The sequence below is a fragment of the Plutella xylostella genome, chromosome 19, assembly GCF_932276165.1.
Source record: "Plutella xylostella chromosome 19, ilPluXylo3.1, whole genome shotgun sequence".
In the NCBI taxonomy this organism is placed as follows: Eukaryota; Metazoa; Arthropoda; class Insecta; order Lepidoptera; family Plutellidae; genus Plutella; species Plutella xylostella.
This window is the reverse complement of record NC_063999.1, coordinates 3,712,539-3,735,255: the sequence shown is the minus strand read 5'-3', so window position 1 is coordinate 3,735,255 and position 22,717 is coordinate 3,712,539. Positions and strand designations below refer to the sequence as shown.

The 22,717-nt window shown below is 37.5% G+C and overlaps 1 protein-coding gene across 5 annotated transcripts in view; it reads left to right on the top strand.

Annotated features, from left to right (window-relative positions):
- Positions 1-22,717, top strand: part of LOC105388895 (transcription factor HNF-4 homolog) — a 30,266-nt gene that overhangs the window by 5,097 nt on the left and 2,452 nt on the right. Inside the window, exons 1-9 of one of the 5 annotated variants that reach the window (XM_048627790.1) lie at positions 3,804-3,975; positions 12,950-13,133; positions 14,164-14,258; positions 15,319-15,446; positions 18,009-18,155; positions 18,807-18,927; positions 20,320-20,451; positions 20,854-21,090; positions 22,360-22,513. In XM_048627790.1, the coding sequence (XP_048483747.1) occupies positions 3,957-3,975; positions 12,950-13,133; positions 14,164-14,258; positions 15,319-15,446; positions 18,009-18,155; positions 18,807-18,927; positions 20,320-20,451; positions 20,854-21,090; positions 22,360-22,513 (1,217 nt within the window). In that variant the 5' untranslated portion in view covers positions 3,804-3,956. Of the gene's footprint in view, positions 1-3,803; positions 3,976-10,846; positions 11,358-12,949; positions 13,134-14,163; positions 14,259-15,318; positions 15,447-18,008; positions 18,156-18,806; positions 18,928-20,319; positions 20,452-20,853; positions 21,091-22,359; positions 22,514-22,717 lie in introns of those variants that run through there. The other 4 variants (XM_048627787.1, XM_048627786.1, XM_048627789.1 and 1 more) reach the window with 4 other exon arrangements.

Sequence of the window (22,717 nt, the reverse complement as noted above, 5' to 3'; positions counted from 1 at the left end):
CAACACGTTACGGTATGCGTTCCTCTGCCAGAGGAGAAGATCTTAACCTATGCCAACTGCTCGTGATGTGCCACGCAGCCAGGGGGTGCCACTGCTAATGAGTGCATGACCCAATACAAGGTCATTCGTTATGTATGTATTTTTGTATAAAACAAAACATAAACAATGAAACACTCTCACCCTGTAGGTACTCTTCTTTTGATAGTGTTGATAGACATGGATCATTGCTTCAGTATTTATAAAGGATTAAGGGTATGGTCTGTATGTAGTATCATCTGTTCCATTAGGCCACAAACATCAAAATTCGCTCGATTAAAAATTTTGGTCCAATCCTGGAGGTTCAACCCTTCCAGCCAACTGCCTCCGCCGTTAAAAATAATCTTCTAAGTATGTTCTCCGTGCAGTACTTTTAGCAATCTTACAAGTATTTTTCCAATGCAAGTATGTACTACTTAATACTTAGCTAATTACATTAGGTATTTCCCCTTTGTGCATCATTTTTCTGTGCGTGGGTGTTCAGTTCCTCACCCAGGGTCATGCAGCTTCACAATAATGCACACAATAGCATAGGGCCTGCATAAGGTGACTGACCGATTAGGGAAGAGATAGCCGGGGTGTTTGTCCTTACACCGCTCAAGCACAATGCACTTCAGATAAAAACATCAACTTATTCAGGACCAAGTAACTATATACGTACGCGTTTACTGTTGTCAAGTATTTGTAAAATGTGTATAATGGAGCTGCGACGACCAAAATTTGACAATTTAATCATTCATCAGGCAACTACGTTCTGAAGCCGGTGTGCACTTTACTTATCCACCCTGTATCGATATAAATATCCAATTGAATTGGGTATATACTCAAAATCGGGTAGGCAGTTGGTACTTACAATCGTATTTATTTGGTAACACACCGTCCTATCTTTATAGATACATCTTATCATTTTCCAACTATCTTGACAAACAACAGTTCGTAATCGGTTACTAAATTGCTCGTTTTTTCTCAAGGTCTGATGATTTTGAATTAGATTTTAGTTAGATTATGACTAGTTTTGTTTGAACAGCCCTGCCAGTGGACAGTAGAAAGATTGTTGGCTGAAGATGATGCAGCTTTCCTACGCTTTTACTTCATTTCTAAATTCGACTGAAGTATGTTTTGCGAACTTCGTAACATTTTAATGAAATAGTTTACTTATTTTCACCAGCAGGCGTGCTTACTGCTTACGTTTATTTCATTTAATTTAACTTAATGCTGCTTGAATTATGTAAAAGTGAATTTAACATAAATGAGAATATTTTAACCCTAGGTCATGGGACCGCAGGTCAGCTCACCACAAATTAAACTAAAGAAGTATTGTAGGTAGTAATAGTACCCAGGAGCCAAATAAATGGCTGTGTATGTAAGTACTTATACCTCGTTAGGTATTATAGATTTTAAAGACAAGTTTCACACTTTAGTAAGTAATTTTAACTAGCACAAACTTTAGTTAAGTCCTACTCAATCACAGCGCGGCAATCTGCTCAATCATAGACTGTCTCATAGTTGGACTTAAATTGACATTCTCAGCTGTGAATCTGACAGTAAGCAGTAGATATGAAACGATAATATATTTGCTGCTAGTAGGCTTCTTTTCAGCTTCCGTCGATGGTCGGAGGAGAGCAAGATTGAATTGAAATGGTGAATCGAAACCCGGACCTTCAGTCAGCACAACATGCATATTGTGGTATGCGCGGTGCGCGTATGTGGCTGTAGTTAGTTATGTAACATTGTGTGTAGTGTTGTATTTTAGCGCAGCTTTACACTTTTGTATCTTGTCATGTCACAACTCAATGTTTGGATTAAGGGGTGTTTTGAGAGTTTGATATGGTACAAATTTTACAGCCACTTATGAAGCTGACTGGTTGGTATACATATAGCTTCCTCCAACAGCTATATTATGTTATTGTGAGCATCGCATCCGGATAACATACTTAATATCTTATCTACCATTAAATGTACCTCTACCTACTTAAGTACTTATTTTTATGCAATTGACTATATCTATCGGCACTTGAAATTAACTTACTCGATGAATGGATCTCGTCATTAAATCAATGGGCAATTCAGCAAGATGGTTGATTGGTGCCAATTTTAAACTACTGCAGCGATGGCTGCCAAGTGCATCTAGTCAATGTTGGGACTGTGCTGTAATAGTTTGGTACTAGAAATAAATAATATTTACTATTACTAGGTGCGATCACCCTCCCAGGTAGGTAGGTACTTATTACATAATTGAAGGTTGGAAATTACCCAACTCAATTAGATTTATGATTATGAGTGCTGAAGTCGCAGCGTTGGCTGCAAGCCACTACCCTAGGTGATCATTTTAGAAAATGCCTCAATACATAAGAGATTAGACTAGACTGGAACTTACTGAAGAACTAAAATATATTAGTATCTATATAAGTACCTACCTAGATAAACTAAAGAAGGATGCATCGAAGAATATTACAAACCTCTCTCTATATGTCTCAAATATAGTTATGACTATTAGATAGTGACTTTGACTTGCGTCTATTTATTTGTGACTACCATTTTAACTAAAGAGTGAATTTTATCAGTGAACTCCTCGAAGCCAGTCCATAATCCATATACTCGACATACTCAACCACTTTAATTATGGGACCAACACTGAAATAGCGAAAATCTATCTAGATAGGTACCTTATATATACTTAGGTACTTACATATTAAGTAGGTATTACAATATTTTTTTATGAATGGCACATAACTACCTACCTATTGATGTGAAATGTGAAAATTAGCGCAAATTTCAAGGAGATATTCATAGCCGGTAGTAGTTGGAGAAAGAAGGCCGAGGACAGAGTGTTATGGCCTAGTGTTAGTGCCTATGTCAAGCAGTGGGCAATATTGTTGGACTTATGAAGATTTAAAAATAAAAACTTCGAAACAATGGTTTGTTTACGTCTGCGTCTGTAACTACGTTTTGTTTACCGAACTCTTGTACTTGACCTACATTATACGGTATCACTGAAGTTACATCAATATGAAATACACTAATAAAATCACGAAAATAGATTCTATTTCAATAGTCTGGCTGGATGTCGAGGACTGTTTTGAAATTGCCTAAATATAATTCGGTAAGTATGTGCGTAAGTATATAAGCTAGAAAGAAAGTCGTAACTGCCCGATCTCGAATAGGGCTAGACCTTCGGAGCGGGTCGTGGACGCATAAAGTAGGCAAGTGGGAAGTCGGGTGGGAACCATGAATGTCAACGTATTTGCCATTGACTTATATATTACTAGCGTAATCCTTTTGAAATCATTGGTATTTGCGTTTTAGATTTCACGATAGGTATTAAAACTCCCACGTGAGCTACAGGGCGAGTTCGAGATTTTCTAACTTTTGCTTTTTGTAAAAAGTTGCGTGTGTTTGAGGCCTACCGCCCAGTCGCCCACCATAGCATTCCTTGAGTTATGCTGAAGTGTATAAATTCTTATTAATATGACTTTGTTAGCGTACTTATTTGTTTGCGTTTTTTTCACCTGTTTTCTCATAAGGCCCATTTATTTAAAATAATAACATAACATAACACACTTTCCCCCCCTCGTATCTCATGTACCTACCACAAACCACAAATAATACCTTAATTACTGCCACCTATCGTTCTAAATGAAAAACTATAACTATATGCTACTTGCCGCTAGATGACGTTTTAATCGCTATTAATATATTTTTAATATGGCAACTCCATTTCATTCGGTCTTTCCCGTTTTCATCATTGAACGAATTGAACGATTCATTCACAGCTGATTGATGGAGACTACCTGTCAATAAAGTTTTATTTTATTTCTTTTTGTTATTTTTGTTTAGTTAAAACCTGAATAGTGATAATAACAACAATCATCCAGGATCCAGAAGCTATATAAAACCCTTCAATTGTACAGCTGTGAAGCATGGGCCTCTGTGACGAAGGTATTTATCCACTTTCCTATTTACATCATGCATGTTCGTGGTAAACAAGTTTTAAATGACTACTTGTTTCTTTACCTACACTTTTTAAAGAACTTTACAACTTAACTGCCGTGTAAGTTGAAGGGCTGCGATTTTAAACGGTTATTGATGAATATATACATCTTGTGTAACAAGACAAAGCAAACTTATTTACTTTACTAATGTGTTGTGATAATACCTTGCGTCCCACTGCGCATAACACGGAACTCAGGCTAGTCGTATTAACTAGTTTGACCTCTATACATGTTGTTTACTTTGCTTGTAGTTACTTTATATCTATAGGGTTATCAATCTTAATTTATGGTTGTGAAGATGATTCAAAAATAACATCATGTTTATGTTAAACGAAATTCGATACTGTGACGTGGAATTAAGGTTGGTTATGCTATAACATTGTTGTGTATGCACTTTTCCTGCAGTTGTGGTTAATCAATTCATCAACATGTCGGTGGTACTCGGGATAGAACTACTTTTACAGGATTGTTGTACTTCTACAGGCACACACAAGATTACCAGACTTTTATTGAAAATCATAAGTTACATCTAGTAGGATTTTATATATAGTAAGGTGGGGTAAGACAGTCACTAGGGGAAGACTATCAATGTGTACTAACTAGTTATAAGCAGCTTCATACTCTAGTTTGTCACGCTGGTAAAGTGGTAACCACCACCAGTATAAGTAAATAATATAGCTTAACTACCACTTCACCGCCTAGTGAAAGGCAGTTGTTATAATTTGGGTGTTGGTGGTACTATCTGTTACACGGAGATGCTGAACAGAATGTCTTTACATGAGTAACAAAAACAATTATCCAAGTCGTCTGTAAAAGATGTTGTGGCTGAAGAAATCTATTCAAATATATTTTTTTCTAGTATAAATTATTATTATTAGATAGAGTGTTCTTTATACATAATGATTTAATCAAAATGGGTATTGTGTGATAAAATGAGGTCCACGTTATTTGTTTTGGGTTGTTTCTACACTAGTAGTGGTTTGTAGGAGCAATTGTTAATTTACAGGTATGGAAATTTTTTTTTTTACTAAGAATCTCTTTTATTTTAATTTCAGTTTTAGTTGAATATTCTGTATGAATAGTATTTAAATATATATAATATTTCGTAAAGACTTGTAATAAGTTTTTAATTATATATTTACTGTATACTGTTTGTACTTACATGAGTAATGGAGCACAAATGTAATTCCCCATGTTCTAGCTAGTAATTATGTAAATTATTTACTGGAAATGTTTTTACAGTAAGTAATGAAACCTCGTTTCATAATTGCTTACATGTAACTTGTAAGCAGCAATCAATAAAATCTAATTGATTGATATACAGCAAGATCAACAGCACTACTGTACATTTTTATCTTTTATCAAATACTAGACTGTTGGCTGTGGTGCACACTCTGGGCATAAGCAAAGGTTGCTATTGCTAATCTGACTTGTTACTGCTTTGGTGTCAAATTATTGTGTCCGAATCCCTAAGAAAGAAAGTATTTACCTAATTCTACATAATAGAAGTTGATACTTAATGAATCGAGGAGCATATAAAATTACTCAATGAGTGATCACAATTTTTGTATCTGCAATAAGAAACAGTGAAAAGCATTGACTTATATATTGGTTAAAAGAATAATATTTACGTTAACCAACAATTTAAAACTTAACCCATGAAGAAATATTTCCATTTATGTTAAGTCTACAAAAAAAAACCCAACTTATAAGTTACACGAGTTTACGTACACATACCCTTTTAATTTATGCTAACCTTCGCTAGGATGGTTTAGTGAGCAGTCACATGTAGCTGTTACATACTGGTAACGTGAGCCGCGGCTCGGCAGACACAATTAGCTCCAATTGTGCCCGCAGTAGCTTGAGCCCAGCAATTGATCACCAGCCGTTTATCACCAGCGCGCGTAAATGCGTGATACTGGATCTCTTTTGCAGTATCAGATTGTATTTGTGTGGGTAGAGGTGTACGGGTATTACTAATAACATCATCAGACGTGGTCCGGTACTTGAGAATCCCTCCATAATAAGTTATAACTGTTCCTAGCCTCAGGTTGAGTTGAGATGATTGGGAGAAATAATTAAGAGAGAGATAATCACGGATTAGGTAGGTACATATAATACATACACATTAATATCTATCCACAATAGAAACCATGCACATCAGTAAAATGAGGGCCCAAAAATATAAAATTTATTAAAAGTAGGACCTAAATAAGAAAAGAACTCTACAATTACCTACTCTCAGTAACACGGGAGCACGACACTCATCCAATTATCTATTGTTAAAACGATGTAAATATAATGAGTACATAATAGGTACAACAAGAAAAACAATGTTTTTGTAACGTTTTCATAAAAAAGCAATGTGTTTTATTTTGCTATTAAATGAGTTATGACGATATTGTATCAATTGTGAATCAATTCACGTTGTCTAATATTCAATAATGGTTTATTATGTAAATGTAAGTTTTGTGATTCACCATTTACATTTGCAGTGGCTAAGAATTCAGCTATGCACTACCCATTGTACACACGCACTACCTTTCCAATCAAATGAGTTATTTACTAGTTTTTTAAATACATTAATTAAATGCAAGTTTTTTTGGTTTGGTTATGGAATTATCTAGTATCTACCTTTTCTGCTATCTTTACCCCCCTGTATCAGTTGTAAAAGACAGTGTATATAAGCTTGCATTTTAAATTTTTAAAATAGTATCGTATCTAACCTACATACCTACATAATGTATTAAGTACTTCAATTCAAACTGTAGACATATCAGTAAACTCATAATAATTAGCTAATAATGTTTATATGATAAGTAGTCGATTTTCTTAATTACAAATAAACAGAATAAGCTATTTTCATTTTAGATTTAAGATTCTCCAAGCGATATCGGTGTCGGGATAGGTAGTGATACCGATGGGGTATTGTGAATTAACGCATCGATAAATGACACACAGTCATTAATTTTATTATACATAGATGCGTTATGTAGCGTCATTCTCTGATTCTGATTGGAGATTAATTACTGGGCTCGAACAAAATACCATTATGTAGATAATCATTTTTAGTAACGCCCATTTTCTGAAGGACTATACAAATCTGACCATTGATTATGTACGAAAGCGAGCCTCTTAATTCGATTAACCTTACTTACCAAAACCTTAGTTCCAGCTTTTACCTATTCAACTAGTGAAAAGTAAACTACGCGTATATTATAGTGAAGATAGGTACTCCTTGTGCATTCTTGTTTTCTTTTCTTGCTGGTACAGTGATAAAAAGTAACTGTTAGATTTTCCGGCCCATTTTCCACTTGGCATGGCATTTAAACATAAAACACACACAAAAACAAGTCTGAATCCTATCGCCCTCTAAAATATTGCTCACGTCACCTTATCATGAGGTCAGAGGCACACTTATAATTATTACACCCCTCTTTTTCAACCATATAGGTGAAAAATAGTGCGAATAAGCTGTAATTATAACTCATGAGTAGACAATGACCTACTATGGGCAATATTGCTTACACACAGTGCCTACTTAACTATCTAGCAGAGTCCAATAAATCGGCTTGCCGCAATGCTGGACTTTGTACCCAGCTGACGAAACCCACTAGTGAAGCCCCAGTGACGAAACAAAGTCTAAAATTGGCCCGTAGTCATAAAAATAACATTTAAATACTGTAAAAAACTAGAATCTTATGCAATAAATATTGCCAAAACTGGCTTTTTAAGTGGCATAGCGGTTGTGGACTTTGGACTCGTAAACAAGTTGCACAAAAACGAGGTTAAAGTCCAATGTTTTTGTGATTAAAATGTAATTTTATCTCCTAGTCTATAAGATTATATCAATTAAAAGATAATGATAAGTGGCTATTGCAAATTATTTATCGTGGACTTTGCACTCTATGTAGACTTTGTCTAGTTTAATTACTGGAGTCAGTATCTAAGGAATACCTATATATGACAATTATAATGAAATGTACTTAGGTTACTCAGTTATTATCCATATTCCCTAGAACTAGACTTATAACTGATGCATAATGTGGTGTAATCAAGTCGAGACATATAATTTATATCGCGGGGTATTCGTGGTTGTCATTTCAATTTGTGCTTAGTCACGATGAGTTTAATTAAATAGGTGGTAGGAATTTTGTATTACTTGTTCCTACATGTTATTTTATGGATATGGTTTTGTTAAGATAGTTATAGTTATTAGCTGAGCTAATTGTTTTGTAAAACTTTCCTTCAGGTACTTTCCTTTTGATTTTAGTATATTTTGAATTATTTCTCTTCATAATTTTTATATATGCAGTTACCTACCTAGTATTTTTTTCCTTCTTTTCAAGGTCTCATTCTAGTAATTAATTTGTAAAGCCAACGTTCCATCGTGAACGCGGATACATGTGTATTCGAAAACATAAGGCCAAGGCCCGGGTCACCTCGCGTCACACGACGGCAATCATTATACGGGCTTATTCTCATCCAATTCGTTACCTCAGGAGGGTTACTCTATACTGATTAAAAACTAACGAATGACTATTCGACACGTTTAATACAACGAGATAGAGTCGTGGCTCGCGCAGCAGTGCTCCCATATTCAATATTAGACTTTGTTTCATCACTGTGCCTTCACTATACTTATTACGTCGCGGGTCCAAAGTCCATAATTGCATTGCAATTGCAAGGAGAGAATGATTGGATTGGCCTGTCAAGTAGGTGTAGTGTACAACTGTACAAGCAATATTGTCAATTTCCGAAACTTTGTTAATTTATCGTCGTAACATTCCTTCGACGACGGGAAGGCGCAGTGGTTGGTGACTCTGACTGTTGCGCCGAGGGTGCCGAGTTCTATACCCGGCCGAGGCAGATGTTTGTTTAAAGGCAAAGTCCTCCTTAAATGTCTGTGTTTTGTGATAACTCCAACCCACCTGCCAAGCGTGGATATTATGGCACTAACTTTTTGGAGGAATCCCATGTCTTGTAGTGGACGCCTATTGACAAAATATAGGTATTCTTTATGTGTATTCATACCATAGGACGTTGTCCGACACTCCAACTTGCAGATTCTGCAATGAGGAGGACGAAACGCATTCTCTGTGAATGTGAGGCCATCGAATTTCGAGCGGTTACAAATTAGCCCCCATAGATGTCAGGTCTCTCCCTCTCGCTAAGACCGTCCGCTATATAAAAGACCTGGGCCTGGAGAGTGAGATTTGACTCAGCAATGGTATAGATAGAACTTTAAGGTCGCAGTGGCGAATGGGCACTGGTTGCCCTCCCCTTTTCAATAACTACCTATAACTGTATAGAACGTTGACATTGATCACATTACCTGCTGCTATAATAAACAAAATGTTTACAATTAGAGCCTTAATTTCCATAATGGCCTTCGCAGTGGTGGTTTGCCATGATGTGCTTGTCAATCACATGTCTGAAAACCTCTTTTTTACGAATTATTGTTACAAATTGACCAATTATTGATTTCCGTGTTCGAAATTATGGGATTAAAACTTTATCTTCCTTCATGATTTTGTAATTTGTGATTGGTAGATAGGTAGTAAGCTGACATGTGAAATATTATAACTTAAGAACTGATGCGGTTTTCAGTTTTGCGGGTTTTTATCAGTTCGATTTATATTTCGCGCCCTTATTCCAACTCATTCATTTTGCTGAAAATTTCGCTTACACTCAGTTGCAGAAAGCCTCTTTAAAATGTCACATTAGCTATTAGAATACATTTTAAAGTCTCATGAAACACTCACTATAAAGTTTTTATCTGCAACGACTTAATTGGACTTTAAGGTTTAATGAAGTTTTAAAAACTTAAAGGACGTTTCTGCAACTGGGTTATAGTCACATAGTTACTTATTGGAATAAAAGTTAGATTTGAAGTAATTGAAGTACAATTACTTTCTGTTTTTGCGCCACAGCCGAAATTTTTCGTATTAACTCTTCAAGAAGTAGGTACCAGAACGTACCTAGCACACCAACTCATTATAATTATCGACTGGTAAATAGAAAATTGAGTTTAATTACGTTATCAACTATTGTTCCTCTAGTCTAGACATATTGCGGAATGTGGCTTTTGACACCAGATCGAGGGTAGCACCGATGCGTATATTACTTACTCCACCGTTTCCAATTTGTTCTTCTTTAGACTGTAAGCTCATTGCAGTATGACCTCTTTTGGCTTGACAATACTCGTGTGTTGATATCTATTGCCGACCTCCGTTGTGACCGACAGAGTCTATATCTACTTATGCTGATAATTCAAGATGAAATCAACACTTTCAAATGGAGAAGGTTTAAACGAATACCCAATAAAGTCATCGAATTGGTGCATCTATTTCGACTAAGATTTCACATTGTTTACTGTGCAAATAGAAAATTGATTAAACAAATTCCGATTGCTATGAATGAAAACTAAATTAATGTAAACACCTCGACCACCAATGCCTTATCAAATTTTATCTGCACTGAAACCGACGAGACAAAAAATATAATGATACATGTCATGTTTTGGTAGATCTCATCTATTATCTGGGTTATCCTTCGAGCGATAACCAGGGTATCCTGACCCGATGTAACCTTCAGACGAGATGTAGCAGCCGTAAAAATGCCAGCAAACAAAGGGATGACTTGACCAGTGACAGTTACTAATTACTAATTAGCTCTAATTAGTCACACTCTATTTTGCTTACTACACCGGTAGCTGTTTATGGTAAAAGCTGTAGTCAGCTGCGAGTGACTGTGCTGCTGCGTCTGTGTGCACTTCCGTTGCGTCGATAAGCAGGGCGTGAGTCAGGGGGTGGTGCTGAGCCCAGCGGCATTCATGTGTGGCGCTCGCGGCTGCCTCAGCCGTCGTCACCACGATAATCTCCCCCCGAGGGTCAGTCGAGGCTAAGCCGCGGCCGTGACAGCACGCCTACACCTTATCAGCCAAACAATCACGCCACGCGATACGAAAACATCGCCGTCATCGCTCGTACGAGTATCCGTGATTCCACCCGGCGACAGTTCGCGAATCGCCGACGTCAGTGTCGATAGCAGTGCAAACAGATAAACACGCCAGGACAGCCGCGGTTACATCACCTGGTGTTTGTTCAGCTAGTTAATGGTGTTGACGCTCGGTGTGCTAGTGCGGTGGTGACCGTAAGATGCCTGTGAGCAGCAGTGACGTCATGACGCCCCAAGATATGTGCCAGCTGAGCTACGCGGTGTCGGAGTTCGGGCTGTCGGCCCCGGGCTGGGACAAGACGCGAACCTACCACTACATGCACCCTGCCCCGGGCACCGCTATCAACAACAACAACAACATTGTTGAAGGTTACTTTCTTCTTGATAATCTGTAGAACTTTATCACTTTCAGAAGATAAGTTTATCGTCTTTATTCGGAATATCTCTATTTTATGAATGAATAATTCTTTCACCTATGGAAGTTTCCGCAGCTTTGATGTTTTGGAGACACTGTTGTTGATGGTTAGTGTTCATGCCGCCCGGATAACTGATTCCGCCGCTTCAAGTTTATAAAACATCGAAGCTAATTAATTATTTGTAAATATAGGCACCTCTTCACGGGTTAGCGTTTATACAAATTGCTAGATAGGTCAATGTCATCGGTACCTATTGTTTTCAAATGAATTCACTCGAAACTTAACTTATTCGAAGCTAGAATAAGCAAATGCTACGTTTCTTAGTTGAATTTTAAATAAAGTTTCCACTGTTGTCAGTCTAGTTTGATGGATATTGCTGAAGTAGACGGCTACAAATATTGTAAACCACCTATCAGTAATCGATATCATTTGTTATTACTTTTATTAATTGCTATAGGTAGTTACATACTTACTAGCTTAAGTTGGCTTTTTGTACCTATATAGGTAGGTTGCGTATACCCTATATACATTCAAATTACCACCCCAAACATGCATTTCTTGGAAATGACGCTTTTAGCGCAAAAAAGTTAGAAGGACCTCAATTAAGGTTGACCACAAAAACTAGTTATTTTTATCCGAAATAATCCGTCAGGTTACGTAAGACGTGTGGGTTTTGACGAGGAAAATACTTAGATAAAATCCTAAAGCACCGGCAGTACTAGTTGAGACCGCAAAGTCGAGATTAACTGCAAAAACTTCTATAATTCCATGTTATGAGCCTTGCCGGTAATTACAAGAACTACTCCTTGCTATGGTATTCATTATTCCAATAATTATTTAATAATTAACCTCCACACATAGGTATATTGACATGCAATACCTAACTTACAATTCCATCAAAGGTAAGCGGATATCAAATATACAAATTTCGCACATCATTGTTATTTACCGAAACAGCTTACGCAACGACGCTTCAATGTGCTGCGACGGCATCTGTTATGGTATTTTCCTTGCTGTTTTTACTTTCGATAGAGTTGTTTGAAACAAAATGTTATTCATAATCAATACGAACTATGGCAGATATTGCATGTGCTGATCGAAACATTGTCTAATGTAGATAATTTATATATTATGTAGATATACTTATTGGATAGATGTACCCACGAGGGAACCCCCAAGGCTTGTCAGAGTAACTTGCAATCTATTGACCAGATCTTCTTTGCAGATTTTACCCATATGATAAGAATCAGGACAAGAACCTGAGTATAGACGCACACTTAAATTTACAAATTCCAACCCTTCAATGCGCCTTTTTCCCAATCCAGGGTTACCACTTCTAACATACCCTCGTCCTTGTTGCAGACATCGTAGAGAATCATGTCTTTTCCAACACCTTCTTCACCCAATCTAAGGTTATCACCTCTCACATCCTTGTTGCAGACAGCGTAGATCATCATGGCTTTTTTTAAATCAATCCAAACTACAACGCTTCAGTGCGCCTATCAGGGTTACCTACCACCTCTCACGCCTCTCTCCTTGTTGCAGACAGCGACATGCAGCTAGAGACGAGCAGCAGCGAGGCGAGCGCGGCCAGCTCCAGCGCGCTGTCGCAGCAGTGCGCTATATGCGGGGACCGCGCCACCGGCAAGCACTATGGAGCTTCGTCGTGTGATGGATGCAAGGGGTTCTTCAGACGGAGCGTGCGGAAGAACCATCTGTATACTTGCAGGTATGATTATAGTTGAAAGTTTCTGCCATAACGCTTAAGAATCTTGAATCTTGAGCCAAAGGTCTTAACCGCGAATTTCCTTGCTGCCTCTTTGTGCATGACTTCGCCGACGATGACAGTAGACTGTTTGGTAAGCTAATGGATCACCATCGCGAGTCGACGAGCCAATGAGCTAACGATGCAACAATTTATAGGTTCCTATGTGGCCAGCATTTCTCATCCAACCACTATTCTCGTCGTGTACGATCGAGAATCGAGAACCCGTCTGTTAAAACGGCTATCGTTTCTTTGGCAGATATGGCCGCCCCAATGGCCCCTAAATGTGGAACGAGTGATCTAATTTCAGATACGGTTCACCAGGGAAACCTCAAACAATTAAATAGATAGATATATCCACAACGCTGTAGTTTAAATTAAAAAGATAAAAATACAGCTTGAAACTTCATTGATCACGTGTACTGAAGCGTGTTAACATAAATTATAAATAATCACTATGCTCTATTGATGATATAACACTTTTAACTACACACATAAGTGAGAGTATGAAACAGAATCAAGAAACATAACATAAGATTTCCGTCTAGACTCAATTTAGTACATAAATTTGGGCTAACCGTAAAAGAACATCAAACATAATGATGATATGCCAACGCCATATTAAAGTTGCCGATGTAATGATAGGAATATTACTGCATATTTCCTTTGAAATGAAAAATAATAATAATGTGCTGACTCTAGATATGTATCTTGCTAGTAGGTAATAAGAATACGTAAAAAATATAAATACATTCATTTGTTTTTATGTGTCGCTTATAAAATAATCTAATGAACCTAAACATAATTATTATGTAAATAAGAGTACTAATAGTAGACTGATTTATCAGTTTCGTGAAATCTTTTTTATGCAGCTGTTATTCAACGTTGTAGAGGAAAATATTAAAAAATATATACATACCTATGTACAGTTACCTAAAAGTATACTTACAAGTTTTTATAATAAGTGCTGAATGTTATTCTCTTTTGGTTTCAGATTCAGCAGAAATTGCGTGGTGGACAAAGACAAAAGAAATCAATGCAGATACTGTAGACTAAGGAAATGTTTCAAAGCTGGCATGAAGAAAGAAGGTAAATATTCTACATTACATAAAACACATTCTACTAAAATGCATCCCTCGTGGTGAAAGCATAGGAGTATTAATGGACCCACTTTTGTCCCTATTGGAGGGTAATATTAGTACCTACTTATGTATATGATATCGATTCCGTTTAACACATCATAGCTGATAATAATTGGTTGACTAATAATTACTTATGTCATAAATTTCGTTCAGTTTTTTATACAAGTAGAAACTTAATTGCATTGTTGATAGTCGAGATAAAAAAGTATATCAGGCTGACTTTGGGGGTCATATCTTGTTTTATTATTAATCATTTGGGTCGTAACAAAATGATAACATATAGACATAATGCATTTAAATCTTGGAAAGTCGTCTATAAGCTGATAACTAGGTACGAATAAGTTCAAGGATATGAAATATGAATCATGTTAAATAACTACAGTTGTTTATGCTCATTAAGTAGAAGCCATCAGTGGTAATGATTATAAACAATATTAATGATTTGTTTTGTACTCCATTTACTTGTAAATTAGCTTTCTTTCACGCTGTAGCCACACTGCGTCAACAATGTTTAACAACATAAATACTGTGTCTAATTAGTTATTTGAACAAACAAAGCTATTATTCATTTTTAAAGATGAAATATAAATGTAGTAATACAGTATAATTATAATAGAAAATCACAAAAACTATAAGAATTCATTTACAACTACGGGTCGATAATTTACCACCGCGATGTAGGATCTCTTCCATAACGTGTGCTGCCATCTTTACGAAGCTAATGTTATCCCAACATTGAAGTTTTTTAAGTAAATATTTTTCTTCCTTGACGAGGATAGAGTCCCACCACGCTGCAAAAGAAAAGAAGATATTACTTATTTTTACTACACAAAAAAGGAAACGGCTACACAATTTATAACAAGCACTCTATGTGCTACCACAAGAAAATCTCTTATTGCAAATAGAAGTAGGAGGAAAGAAGTCGCTCATAGTTACTAACATGAGAGGCTTAACTATTGTGTAGGCTTCCCCAGTATATATCTCTAACAGTTCACCCACACTTCCAGCGGTGCAAAACGAGCGGGACCGCATCAACTGCCGACGACCGTCATACGAGGAGCCTGCCCAGGGGAATGGACTATCGGTGGTGTCGCTGCTCAACGCTGAACTGCTGAGCAGGAAGGTCATCGATGAGGTAAGGAAGATTTATCAATCATCCTTTAGTCTGCCTGTCCACCTGACCGGAGTGGGCTAGAGGTGCGGTGTACCAGGCATCGTCCAATGAAATCGCATGAGCTGAGTTTTTAAGCAATTTCATTGGTCGATTTTTACCTCGCACACCGCTCTTCTACCCCGCTCCGCACTAGCACTCCGCAGGCAGATTCCTATGCAATGTCTGACCTGAAGGATTACTTTTGCTTGACGGAATACGAAGTTTTGGAGAGCCGTCATATCCGTGCAAATTGGTTAGCGCAGAGTACCTACCTACCTACCACTCCGAAACTTTTCTCGACAAGTCCTCCTGGAATGGAGATGCTTGCCTGCAGTTGCTGTGAGGTTAGCTTTCAACACTTGTGTCTAGCAAAGAACCGGTGCAGGGGAAATAAATACATGTGATGGTCTCACAAGACGAATATTTTCCCTGTTTGGGATTCCTAGTGGCATGTCTGTGACAATGTGATCAGTCTTTAAATATAGCCTACCATCTATCATATTCATGATTCACTCAAAAATGCAATTGCAAGGCGCCAATAACGATAATGTAATGAATCATGTCGAGACATTTGCACAATTAGTTTTTTTAAATTACAGGGTGTTAACTAGAATGCGTTTGAGCGGGAAATGGGGGTTAGTATTAGTCTAACCAAGCACGTTTCTAAGAAAAAAAACATCAGAATCTCGAATATTTATGTTTAAAGTCTAAAGTAAAGTGGAAAGTTTTACCTTAATCAAAAACATGGTCACCCTACACAAACACATAACCAATGAGACATTCGATTGCAAAAGAACACACACTTTAAATTTGTTATCAACTTCACTTTTCATAATTTATTTGATGTAACTATTATTGTAATTAATTACACAGTAGGTAATAACAATTATTAAATAAAATTGAAATTATTCATGGTGATTAATGACATACTAATCAACAATTAAACAGCTGATGTGCATAAAGTTTCATAGATCGTACAGAATATAATTTATGACTTTCTAGGAGCTCAGAACAATAATTAAACCTTTTTACTCAGACTAAGGTAAGCGTTTAGTATTCACCCTTGATACTCACCACGTTTTATTTTTCTTTTATTACCTAAAGATGCGTACAGACCGGCCCAACGAACGCCCACCGATGGACATTTATCACATAATACAGGGGCAGATTGAGCAACGAAGGTCAACAAAATCCGATCGTTGGCGTTCGTTTGGCCGGTCTGTACGCAGCTAAAGATAAAAGACCACAATGCATAACAGGATGATAATAGGGTCTACTTCAATGACGGATTGGTTTACTTACACTCGCTCATCTCGATTTGTGTTGTGTACTTGCGATTGAGACGTCTTTGATGACGAATAGTACGGAAATCCTCATAATAAGTATGGCCTCACTTTGAATACCAGTAGAATAATAACAATCTCGCGTATCATAACCATCGAGTATTTATGATAGTCATTACCTTCTCTGTGGATCTAGTCTGTCAGTCAGTCATTGTTGTTTACTTGTTTACAATCATTTTTTACAATTATTACCTAAAAGGGAAAAGGTACCTACAATTCTATCTTTTGATTACCAAGCCTTGTTCCTCATCTCGTTTTATGTTGTGCTGTGCTGTGAATACGTGTGACCTATGTTATGAAGCATAAAATGAAACTGTTCTGTATTCATAAAAGATAATTATTGTGTATCAAAAAAGTGATACTTATGGAGTAAAATGAAATGTCTACAATGGATTGGGTACTTTGAGTACCCAAAATCTCGGTAGGTACCTTGACGATGTGGCTCCAAGTGTGGTGCTGATGCACGCATACTTTTTTATTGACCTTGGCTTTGATTTTTTTGGCCTTGACCTTGGCTTTCAAGTTCATGGTCATTCTGTCAAACGTACCTAAACATGAATAGGGTGACTATGAAATTTTAAAATGAACTAAATAAAACTGTTTTATGTTGGTCAGCTTAAAGCAAATAAAATACGTTTTTTAATGTCTTATCGTGTTCAGTATCATCAGCTGTATCTACCATTTCCCGCTCCAACGCAATCAAGTTAACACCCTGTATATTGAGGTGCACGGTTCATGTCATCACTAGAATTGCTTCTCGGAAATAAAGTTATTATGTATTTATAGGTGATATAAAACAAGATATGTGCGCATACCTATACATATATTTCTTCAGATTGCTTTGTCTTCAATCGATATGAGATGCTATAAACTATTAATATCTTAGTCGTTAACGTTGGTTATGTTATTATTCATGACAATATCACCTGGTTGCACGTCAACTCCAATAATTATGTTTAAATCGTCTCTTTCCATCGAAAGGTCTGCTATAGATAGGTCTGCATCATCTGCTAGAGATAGCTGTAAGCAATAAGGCTGCCTTTATGTGCTATTTTATTTATTATTTGATATTTTGTAATGATTTCTTTAACGGTGCAAAATAAAGAGTATTTTATTCTATTCTAATATTATAACTTTGTATACTTATGTTTATATTTGTGCAATAAAGAATTTATAATAATAATAATACCGTATCCCACAGAGCCACAGCCCGACAGACGCGGAGATCAGCGGCCGTCAGTTAGCCAAGATCAACGACGTGTGCGACTCCATCAAGCAGCAGCTGCTCATCCTCGTGGAGTGGGCCAAGTACATCCCCGCCTTCACCGACCTGCACCTCGACGACCAGGTGAGAGGGAGCTGAGTGAGCGAATGAGGAAATTTACTTTAGTATTGGGTTTGCTTTTGAAACTTTGTAGAACGTGTGCGACTCCATCAAGCAGCAGCTATTGATACTGGTGGAGTGGAATACAATGGGCTAAGTATATCCCTGCGTTTACTGAGCTACATAATGAAGATCAGATAATATGGTAGATAACTCTTTTAATAAGCAAATAATACCGAGTTGCAAACTAATGTCGGTATTAAATCTATATATGTCTGTCTCTTTCCGTTCGTATACTGCCAAAGCAAGGGTGCAAAACTTTTAAGATCGACCTTAACTTGCCAATGCAGTGGGCTTCCCGAAATAACCCTCCTCGGATTATGTATCATCTGACTATTATACGTCTCACTGTGGGCAGTCAGCGACGATAAGCTACAGTTGATACGTCGCTCGGGGAGGTTCCTTTGGTGCATCCCAGCACACTAAATGGTTGTTGATTGCTAATGCGCGATGGTAGAGCATATTATCTATACATAGCGGGTGGGTGCAGCAATGCACCTCTGCCTACCCCGCAAGGGAGTACATTAGTACAAGGCGTGAGTGCGTGTTTTTTTTTTTTTTTTTATAGCTTAGCAAGCGTAGTATACTCTGACTAACACATCCTCCCGTCACCAGGTGGCGCTGCTGCGCGCGCACGCCGGCGAGCACCTGCTGCTGGGCTGCGCGCGCCGCTCGCTGCACCTCAGCGACGTGCTGCTGCTCGGCAACAACTGCATCATCACCAAGCACCACGTCGGTAAGACTAGAACTTCTGCTCAGGGATATGTCAACCACTATTGTCTATGCTTCTGGTACCTTATTTAAGGACAAGTAATAGCTTCGTGAGAAAATACATTATCGATCAGTCTGAAGATACATGGGAAAAGCATCATACCATGATATATAACTTTGTCATATATTATACATTTGTATCTTATTTTCCTTAAACTATATCATACTCAAACATCATAATGTTTTAAGTATAATGTTATTGGCTGAGGTTTCATGGGAAATCTCATATAAGTTGGGCAGTCGATAATGAAACAGTGATGTTTAATCCAACGGCATATTCTACGGTTGTGTCTGATACTTGGCATTGAATGATTACGTAACTACGAAAAGTTACAAGTAGGCAATTAATTAATATAGCAATATTATAGACACCTTGAGTTATCAGGAAGGGCGTTGTATGTGAATAAAATAAATGAGAACCATAAATTTGTAAGATTACTTAGTGCGTAAAATGGCGATGCTATTTTTCGGCACTTCTTATCCGTGAAAATACTATGTTTAATCTGCTATCACATATCACGCCATATCAACCGAAATATAAAATGAGTAATAAATTATCTGCACCTGATATTTTTATCTAACGCCACCAGCTTAGTTATATGAGCATTTGGTCTTGATAACGTAGTCTTAATCACTATTTACCATTGCTTTTTGTAAAGTGATGCCAAGGTCAGGCTTTTTTTCTTATGTCAACTTTATTATTGTTCAGGCTACCATACAATACAGACACAACAAAAAACAAGTGTACCTAACCTGATTAATATGCGTTGAAAAATTTAAACCTACACCAAACCCTGTCACGCCCTTATTGAAATAAGTATTTATTTCAATGGCTCATCGTTACCATTATCTAATAATCGTTCAGCCTACCTAGGCTTACTGCTGTAATCAACAAAATAGATAATATACTTAAGAATTTCTTTAGCGAATTTTCAAAAGTCAAATAACAAAGGTTGTTCAGGGTGCGTAATTACGCAATGCGTAAAACCCTGGGAAGTCTGACACTGATAACTGATCTGATTGGCTAATCCTCATACCACGATGACAATCATAGTCCAGCTTTAGTGTTTGTCATCGTTATGCTAAGAAGAAGAACCCTGCTCTTTAGTTTGGACTAAGACTTGTTGTAAGATTTATTTGACACACTGAACAATACAATAAAAAAAGAATACTAAAAAAAAATAAAAACAAAAAAATATACATTACAATATCTTGAAATGGAACACTTAGTGAAACTGTGTCCAGGAGGGTAAACACAACTGTAATTGTATTGGTCTCAAATTGAGATTTTTATGTATTTATCTCCGTTTGTTCCTCAATAAATAAAAAAACTAACCCCCCCCCTCTCTCCCCACAGACGCGCGCATGGACATCGACATCTCGATGATCGGCATGCGCGTGATGGACGAGATCGTGCGGCCGCTGCGCGAGATCGACATCGACGACACCGAGTTCGCCTGCCTCAAGGCCATCGTCTTCTTTGACCCCAGTGAGTACATTAGACCCCAGTGAGCACATTTTTAAAAGTGAAAATAAATTTTTTTGAACACTTTTACATAAAATAAGTAAATAATAGCTATGACGGCCGCATGACGCTAATGTTTGTGCCGAAGGTTCGAATCCGTGTCGAGACGTGCATTGTGCCAAATGCTGAGATTATGAAAAAAAAACTCTCCGGCATTAGAGGAGACCTACAACGAAGGAGAGGTCCTTCAGAGAATTATGATGGGCTGTGTTATGTTAATAGACATGCAAATGAGAATAACAGTGGGTATATAGCTTAGTGAGAAGAAGGCGTTTTACCCCATGTCACCACATGAATCAATGATCGCGCATTCAAACACCCATCCAATAATTTAAGTCAACTAAATCCCGCATTTCCCACCCACAGACGCGAAAGGCCTATCCCAGCCTCAAAAGATCAAGCAGCTGCGCTACCAGATCCAGATCAACCTCGAAGACTACATCAGTGACCGCCAGTACGAGTGTCGCGGCCGCTTCGGGGAACTCCTGCTATGTCTGCCGCCGCTACAGAGTATTACGTGGCAGATGATAGAACAGATACAGTTCGCTAAGCTGTTTGGGGTCGCACATGTTGATAGTCTACTGCAGGAGATGCTGCTTGGAGGTGAGTTATTTGGAGGTTGTTTATGTAGTATGCAAAACTAATCAATTCCAATTCGTGACGGATGGGACGTGATGGATTGTGATGATTCACAATCCATCACGTCCCCTCTGCTAAGGCACGGGTTACCTTCAAATGAAGGACGGGTTTTAGGCCTTAGTTCAGCACGTGGGCCTAGTGTGGGTTGGTGGACCCCAGCACAAGCTAAATTCCAAGCACGAATTTTGTTTAAAGTAAATAAAATAATCAATATTATTTTTATATCTGTTAATGGTAGGTAGAAAAGACAACATAAGGCCGGTGGCCCTAATTCGACCATAGAGGAGTATAACTAGATATGTAATGAAAAATATTTGGTAGACACAGGTTCAATTTGAAATTCCTTGCAATTTTTAATGTACTTTTTGCAAAAAATTACACAATATTCAATGGTAAGTATGTTAAAGTAAAGAAACATGTTTTACTATCTTATCTGTTTATAATCACGTGTTGCTACAGTTATTTACAGATAAAATAAATTAGGAGCTAAGCAAACATAATTAATTAAGTAGTAAACTTGCGTCACTTTATAACCACAAGCTGTATAGACAAATACACAACAATAATGGGCATGGATTGCACAATAATTGGTTTCAAATTTCTCGAACGCACGTTGCTTGAACTCGGGTCAATGATTTGCATTGCATAGTAAGTAGTAGCTAAGATTAGTTTAGTTGTGCGTCAATCCGCTTGCATCCACTTTCGGTTCATGTAGATTTGTGTGATTGACGTCAATGCAATGCCATGGCGCCTATATAAACTTACTTATAGTAAATGATCTGATATTATAGTTTAGACAGTGTTTTTTTGGTCATTTAAACTAATTTACTGAACTTTTTTGAGTATTCTGATGGGACATTCAGTGAAATTAAATTAGGCAAAGTCTACTAGTATTATGGTGCAAACCTCATAATCATAACATTACATGATCCAAAACCATTTACAGTTACACTTGTCCAAAATTAATAATGCACATGCAGATCTTCACACCCGAATCATTAAATCGTAAGAGCTTTAAAAAAAACACTTGCATTTTGCACCTTGTACTAAAGAAATAGGAGTCAATATCATGTGTCACATAATCGAAAACAACCGATCTGTCAAAGATTTCTATGCGCATTATCAATTTTGGAGCACTGTACAGTTAATGCCGAAGATCAATTTCTTCTATCCAACCTTATTTCTCCAACAACTTTTACCCCGTATCTTACACATTAATGGCTAACATTGCAGGCGCGTCCGCAGAGGCCACGACGGAAGCATCCACCGAGATACCGGCGGAGTCCGCGTCCCCTGCCTCGTCCGTCGCCTCCCCGCCGCTCGTCCCGCAGCTGCCATTGGCCGACGCCTTCCTAGACCACGCCTCCTTCAAGCAGGAGCCCAATATGTAAGCGACTTTCTATGTGTGCGTGCGGTGGTGGTGGCAATCTGCCTTGTCATTGGTTGGATCTTGATAGTGAGCTTTCTCGATTGGTCAAATATTGAATATTTGCTCTCGTTATATTTCTTTTTATTTGGATCTGGATATCTATCCTATTTTATATCCTAGAGGCTCGATTTAATTAAATGCTTCACTATTAAGATCGCAACG